This window comes from Arachis ipaensis, chromosome B06, assembly GCF_000816755.2.
Source record: "Arachis ipaensis cultivar K30076 chromosome B06, Araip1.1, whole genome shotgun sequence".
Lineage (NCBI taxonomy): Eukaryota > Viridiplantae > Streptophyta > Magnoliopsida > Fabales > Fabaceae > Arachis > Arachis ipaensis.
Genome location: NC_029790.2, coordinates 15,215,894 through 15,223,769, shown reverse-complemented (window position 1 = coordinate 15,223,769; position 7,876 = coordinate 15,215,894). Strand labels below are relative to the sequence as shown.

Genomic DNA, 7,876 nt, shown 5'->3' with positions numbered 1-7,876 from the left:
CGGCCACCAGACGTGGAATAAGTCGGAATATGCTCCATTGAGGATTTGGGCCTTACTTGCAAATCCAAAGACAACCCAGTTTCAAGTAACTTTCAGAACAATTATTTTTGTGTATTCTTTTTTTTATTTTAATATTAAACATAATTGATAATAAAAAATGAAAAAAAATATTTATTTTTTATACTATGAAAAATATAAAAAGAAAGTGTATAACAAAAGCAATGTAAACATCAATTCTCTCTCCTTCGAGTGCTTTTTATTTAAAAAAAAAAAAAGGTAATTGGGCATTTGGGCTAGTCCCTTTTCTCTCAATAGCTTACACTATGAAACTTCGCATTGGGCTTTTATTTGTGTGTACTCTATTAAAGAAAAAGAGGTCTATAAACCCTACTGATAACTATTTCCTTCAACTGGTGCGAGTGAACTTTTGTCCTCCATGAGAGGAGCTTATGTGAGAGGGGGAGCGGCCAGATCCCATGATCCTAGAGAAAGGAGAAGGGAAGGAGAATCATCGTTGAGAAACTTAAAGAAGGTGAGGAAGACGGGAGAAGCGGAAGAATACTCTGGGGAGATGGCTCTGACACCTAGAGTGGAGGAATGGATGATGGAAATAGAGGTCGAGCATCAGAAACAGGGAAGACAAGAGGCCCAAGGAGAAGAAAATAGCAACAAGGAACAAGAAAGCAGGGTCGGAGGAGTCCCCCACTCTTTTGCAGAAATTGTTAAAATGGGGAAGAACGCTGCCAATGAGGTGGGTGATCAAAATATAGAGAAAATGGCTACTGATGAAGCTGTTGAAGAACCAGAGGATAGTGATGAGGATGAATCAGATATAATTGTCAAAAAAATGCCAAACGACCTCTACAATCTAGTGATAGGAGAAGAAGTGAAAAGAGAACTCAGGAAGGAATGGTGAGACACACTCATTGTTAAATTGTTGGGGAGAAAAATCTCATTGTTGGCTATGAAGAGGAGATTAGAGGTGATGTGGGGGAAGAGGGGAAGCATTGACATCATTGACCTCGGAAATGAGTTTTTCCTTGTCAAGTTCTATAATTCTGAAGATCTGAATTTTGCTTTAATGGAGGGGCCATGGAAAATTCTGGATCACTACCTCTCAGTAAGGATGTGGAAACCAGATTTCAATCCAATGAATACTTCCATAGATAATATAGCAGCTTGGATTAGACTTCCAGGTTTGGCCATAGATTACTACTGTAGACCTATTTTGGAAAAAATAGGAAACATTGTGGGAAGAACCATCAAGGTGGACACAAATACAGCAGAAATCACAAGGAGAAAATTTGCACGGTTATGTGTGGAGGTTGACCTACAACAGCCTCTAGTCTCTCAATACCAGATTAACGGACAAACTCATGTAGTGGAATATGAGGGCATTCATTTGGTATGCTTTAGGTGTGGAAGAGTGGGACATGACAAAGCCAACTGCAAGGAAGGAAAACAAGACCCCTCACCAGAGCAACAAATCCAGAAGGAAGGTCAAGCGACAAATGCAGAGGTTGAAGAAGAGGATAGAAATGGAAATAAGAATATTGACAAGGGCAAAAAAGTGATAGAGGAACCTGCTGATGCCTTTGGCCCCTGGATGATAGTACAGAGGTCTACGCGTGGCAAAAAGACCACAAAACCAGGAGAAGGTACAAGTAGTGGAGGAGGTGGAAAAGAAAAGGAGAAGGAAAGAAAGATAGAGAGTGAGGGGCGACAGTCACGTTTTGCTGTACTAGCAGAGGAAGAACCTGAAAGGAATGAAGAAAGCAATCCTAAAGCGACGGCAGGAATCAGTAATGAACCACAATCAGAAAAAGACAAAGGTATGTCCTCAACTTCCTCTCATAAGAAGAATAATCTAGACCTTCCTAAGCCAGTTAACCCTACCCATATGTCCACAACCAGACCAAAAAGCCCAAACACACATGCCCATAAACAAGCCCAAATAGCTAATACACCAGAAAAAAACACTATCCAACACCAACAGATTAATAGTAATAACCCTGTTTCCCAACCAGAACACCAATTAGACAAAAACCCTTATGCCATGACCCAAACCTGCAACACACCAAACTCTTCCTCTGTCCAGCCCAATGACTTTATTTTGAACAACCCTGATCATCCTCCCCATTTTCAAGAAAATTGGATTGTATCCACTCAACCAAGCCAAGTACTCTCCTTAGCTATCCCTCAGACAGCTTTGGAAGATCCAGCCCAGAGTAAACCACCTGATCCACCTTTTAACTCACTACAAACTAGTGAATTGGTGGAAGCTATGTTAGTATATGAGAATGAAGAAGCAAATAAGGCAATTCAGCAAGGAGTTAATCCACCTCAGGTGGAAGACATGCAGTGCAATTAATGGTCCAGGACCACTTTTGTTTCCCCTTTGTGGTTCAAGTTTTTCCAGCTGTCCTTAGTAGGAGTTCCTCCTTTTAGCTTACTTTTACCATGATTATTGTTGCTTAGAACATTAGAGGTGTTGCGAATAAGGCTACAATTCGCACACTCAAAGAAATAAAGTCTCGGCACAGACCTGATATTACTCTAATCTATGAGCCAAAATGTAGTGGAAATAAAGCTACAGAAGTGATAAAAGCTCTTGGTTTTAACTTTTCCTTTTTGGAAGAAGCGGATGGTTATGTAGGTGGAATCTGGGTGTTATGGGATAATCCAGCGCTGACCATTAATATATTGGAGACACACCACCAATATGTTGCCATGGAGGTAAAGGACCCTAGCCACTCTCCTTGGAAGCTTACAGCAGTCTATGCAAGTCCCCAAGAAGGAATTAGAAAAAACTTATGGGAAAACTTAAAAAGATTGGCTGATGCTACTACGGATGCTTGGATGGTCATAGGAGACTTTAATGAGATTGCAGAGGAAGGAGAGAAGAAAGGTGGGGTGAGAGCCGACCAACATGCGTGCCGAAGATTTAAAAATTGGATACAAAGTTGTAACCTCTTAGACCTGGGATTTGTCAGATCAAAGTATACTTGGAAGGGTGGTCAAAGAGACGGCATGGAGAGAGTCTTCAAGCGCTTGGACAGGGGTCTAGCTAATGCTGAATGGCGAAGAAGATACATGAATGCTAGGGTGGACATCCTTCCGAGAGTCAATTCAGATCATCACCCTCTCCTTGTTAAACTTACCCCGGGTATGAGACTGTTGGGAGAAAGACCTTTTCGTTTTGAGGTCATGTGGAAAACACACCCATCTTTTAACGAGTTCATTGAGAAGACTTGGACAAATGACACCCCCTCCCGAGAGCCCTGGAATCCCTCACTGAAGCTTTAAAGAGTTGGAATTTAGAAGTCTTTGGGAATGTTTTCAGGAAGAAAAGAACCATTTTGAACAGACTGGCGGGTATTCAAAAAGCCCCCACCTATGGAAGAAATCCTCACCTAGAAAAGCTGGAAAGAGATTTGTCAAGAGAACTCGATCAAATTTTAAACCAGGAGGAATTACTTTGGTTGTAGAAATCTCGGCAGCAATGGATTGTTGATGGAGACCGCAATACAAAGTTTTATCACACAAAAACAGCTATAAGGAGACGGAAAAACAGGATTTTAAAACTTAGAAGAGGGGATGGATCTTGGTGTGAGGAACAACAAGAACTCAAAGACATGGCAGTGAGCTTTTACTCTAGTCTTTATAAGGAAGAGTCCACAGACTACCTAAGTCTTGATCTGCCTATCTCTTACCCAGTCATGAAAGATGAACATAAAGCGGCCTTACTGAAGCAGCCAAATAATGAAGAAATCCAGAAGGCTATTTTTCACATTGGGTCACTAAAAGCTCCGGGAGAGGATGGATTCCCAGCCTACTTCTATAAGGAGAATTGGAGTATGGTGAAAGACTCTATCTATAGTTTTATTAAAAGAATTTGGGAAAATCCAGAAGAGATAAGAGAAATAAACCAAACCCTCATTACCCTCATACCCAAAATTGACCAACCTGAATTTATATCACAATTCCGACCCATTGCTCTTTGTAATGTGGTATATAAATGCATCTCTAAACTGTTGGTGGAGAGAATTAAGCCTACCTTACATGACCGTATTTCCCCTAATCAATCCAGTTTTGTCCCAGGAAGAGTCATTCATGATAATGTCATTATTGCAAAGGAGATGATTCATGATATGAAGCGTATGAAGGGTAAGAAAAAGTTCATGGTGATAAAAATCGATTTTGCTAAATCTTATGATTGCTTGAGATGGAGCTTTGTGGATGAATGCATAGCTGAATTTGGAATTGAAGGTGTGGCCAGACGACTCATAAAAGAGTGTATCAATTCGGTGACTTATAAAATTCTGTGGAATGGAGGAAAAACTGATATGATCACTCCTATCCGGGGACTCAGGCAAGGCGACCCCCTCTCGCCGTACTTGTTTGTAATAGCTATGGATAAACTATCACACTTTATAGAGGACCTGGTAGATAAAGGCGATTGGAAACCTATGAGGGCAGGGAGAGAAGGACCATTTATCTCCCACCTCCTATTTGCGGATGATTTAATCCTTTTTTCACAAGCTTCTGTTGACCAAATTGAAGGCATCTTGAGGGCTCTTAACAGATTTGGACAAGTTTCTGGCTTAAAAATTAATGCAGAAAAAACCGCAATTGTTTTTTCTAAGAATGTTGAAGAGAGGCTCAGGAACCAAATCAGCAATATCAGTGGATTCCAAGAACAGTCCAATCTTGGCAAATACTTAGGAGCTATGATTAGTGATAACAGGAAGAAGAAGGACAACTTTAAAACTACTCTTGATAGAGTAAAGAACAAGCTAGGAGGATGGAAAATGAATTGTTTATCGATGGCAGGGAGGATAACCCTGGCCAAGGCAGTCATCAGTCCCATTCTCAATTATGATATGATGCATACCCAAGTCCCGAAAGGTATTTGCAAAGAGGTTGAAAGGATACAGCGAAGCTTTATCTGGGGGGATGGTAGAGAGAGCAGGAAGGTTCACGCTATAAGCTGGGAGACTATATGCAAGCCAATTAAAGAGGGTGGTCTCGGTTTTCGGAAGCTAAGTAAGATGAACGAGGCTTTTTTACAAAAGATCATTTGGAGATTAGTTATGGAAAAAGAAAGCTTATGGGCGCAAGTAATGCTCAGTAAATATGGGAGAGGACAAGACCTGAGACAAAATATCCTCAGCAAGCAATCCGACTCTGATCTGTGGAGAAGTTTAGCAAAAGTATAGGGTTCTTTTAAAGATAACATTGAGTTTTCCATTGGAAATGGTAGGAGAATTCGGCTATGGATTGACCCCTGGCTTAAGAACGAAGGTAGCTTAATCCAAAAAGCTATCATACCAGTAGAAAAGGAAAACATGGAAATCACTCTCACAGAAGCTACTGACCTAAATGGAGGATGGGATTTTAACTTACTCAGAAGATATCTTCCAGATAACATAATCTATAAAATTCAGGCCATACATCCCCCTTGGGATAACCTTGAAGAAGACAAAATTCTATGGAGTTTGACACCAACAGGAGAATTCAGCATAGCAAGTACATATAGAAAAATCAGCCAGCAGACAGATACACAGGACCGCATATGGGAAGTTTTATGGGGATGGAAAGGACCCCAGAAAATAAAAATCTTTATGTGGCTAACCTTGCATAGGAAATTGATGACAGGTGCGAGAAGAAGAAAATTATTTGGTACAGGAGATGAATGTCATCGTTGCAATAGTCTGACGGAAGATCAAAGCCATGTCCTGCGAGATTGTCCTGTTGCTTCAAGTATATGGACTCAATTAATTAATCCCTGTAAAATTCAAAGCTTCTTTAGAGCTCCCTTCGATGCTTGGCTCCGATGGAATTTAACAACAGAGCTAGGAAAGAATAACCAAACTCCATGGATCACAAAATTCTCAGTTACATGCTGGTGGCTATGGAGGTGGCGTAACTGTGAAATCTTCTCTCCTCCCTTCAGACGGCCAATAGACGCTATAGCAACTATTTTCCAGACAACAAATTCCATAAATGAAGCTTTCAAAAAAGAGGAGTTATTCTGTCAAAAGAAAAGAAGAGTGGAGATTGAAGTAGCGTGGAAACCCCCTGTAGAAGGCTGGATAAAATTCAATTCTGATGGGGCGTCCAACGAAAAAGGTTCAGGATGTGGTGGCCTGGCAAGGGACCATTGGGGGAGATGGGTTGCCGGCTTCATGGCTAATTTAGGGACTTGTTCTGCCTTTCAAGCTGAATTGTGGGGAGTATGCTATGCATTGAAGACTGCCTGGGATTTGGGGTTCAAAAGAGTGGAACTTGAAGTAGACTCAAGGACTGTATATGAAGCAATTACGAAAGGAAGGAGACTGAATCAACACCCAAACAACTTAATCAGGAGTATCAATGTTTGGTTGAAAAAACAATGGAGTGTTAAAATCAGACATACCTATAGGGAAGGTAACCAGGCTGCAGACTGGCTGGCAAAAAAAAGTGTGGAGGAGAGAGGTGCAGGGTACAGCTTCATTGACTCCCCTTTTATGGATTTGAGATCCATCTTAGATGATGACATGAGAGGGGTCTCCTTACCCCGTTGTGTTATTGATTTATAACTGTTTGTTTTCTTTTTGGGGCTTTCAGCCCCCTTTGACTACCAAAAAAAAAAAAGATTGAGAATTTGAATCTTATCTCGTACATGCAATAACTAATTGGCGATAAATCTTTAAATAGAGCTCAGATTCGCGACAAATTAATTATTAACTTGTTAGTTTGAGAATACCATAAACAATAAAAGAAATAATAATTTATATTTTATCCAACAAAATATATCTTTTAATTTGATTGGTACTATATAAGTTTGTTTATTTCTACACGCGAGAACTTGATTTAGTGGTAAATTTCCTTATCTTGCAATAGGTATATTCGGGTTCAAGATTTGATCGAAGTTAATAATAGAAAAAAATATTTATTTTTTTGGGGTTTAAATCTTTAGTAGATTAAGATTGAGAATTGGATCGGTCAATGAACCAATAAAACGACTGATTTATTGATTTAATGATTTGATCAAAGTTTAATTGAATTCAACCGATTTAATTAAATATTAAATAAAATTATTAAAAATTTTATATATAATTTTAAATATTTAAATTTGTTGCTAATAAGATAATAAATAAATAATTTTACGGATAAAAATATAAAATAGTTTATGATGATATTCTTCGAGTCTTGAGTGACTTAAAATTTAGAGATAAATATTATTTTGGTCTCTAATGTTTATGGTCAAAATCAAAATTATTCCTAATATAATTTTTTATTTAGAATCGTCCTTAACGTTTTATTTCATATTAAAATCGTCCTTTTAACTTTTTACGAATAAAAATACCCTCCACCACCACCACCAGCACCTTTACCACCACCACCACGACCTCCCTTATTTCACCACCACTACCCCTTACTTCCATCAAATACTTATAATCAGATTCAACAATACCAACAACTAAAACATTATTCAAATCCAGAAACAACGACATCAAATTTCACAACTAAATCAACACACAACAATAATGAAATCAGAAAATAACAAATCAAAATCAGAGTAGAAGTAGAAGTAGAAGCAGACCCAGAAAAAACAGAAGCAGCAGAAATTCAAGCAAAAGCTCAAGTAGAAGCAGAAAGTAGAGGCAGAAGCAAGAAGCAGAAGACAAAGCAGAAAACAAAGCAGAAACAGAGGCCGAAGCAGAAGCGGGGAGGTGCAGCGGCGAGACGGCGAGGCGGCAAGGAGCAGCAGTGAGAACACGACAGTGAGGAGCAGTGGTGCAGAAGCAAAAGCTCTCTCCCTGGCTCGCGACGGCGGCTCCAAACCTCGCCGGCGCCGTCCTCCTCCTCTCCCCCCTTCCCCTTCCCCGCT

At 39.7% G+C, this 7,876-nt stretch overlaps 1 protein-coding gene across 1 annotated transcript; it reads left to right on the top strand.

Moving 5' to 3' along the window:
• On the top strand, positions 986-3,306 carry LOC107646456. The gene is made up of 3 exons (XM_016350639.1): positions 986-1,832; positions 2,148-2,347; positions 2,479-3,306. The coding sequence occupies exons 1-3, from the start codon at positions 986-988 to the stop codon at positions 3,304-3,306; spliced, it is 1,875 nt and encodes a 624-aa protein (XP_016206125.1).

What these genes read in the sequence shown, in the direction of transcription:
- LOC107646456 (XM_016350639.1), top strand. Translation starts at nt 986, where the DNA reads ATGTGGGGGAAGAGGGGAAGCATTGACATCATTGACCTCGGAAATGAG. An exon ending in ACAATCAGAAAAAGACAAAG is followed by an intron (nt 1,833 to 2,147) that starts GTATGTCCTCAA and finishes CCCATTTTCAAG; the next exon opens with AAAATTGGATTGTATCCACT. An exon ending in AAGGAGTTAATCCACCTCAG is followed by an intron (nt 2,348 to 2,478) that starts GTGGAAGACATG and finishes ATTGTTGCTTAG; the next exon opens with AACATTAGAGGTGTTGCGAA.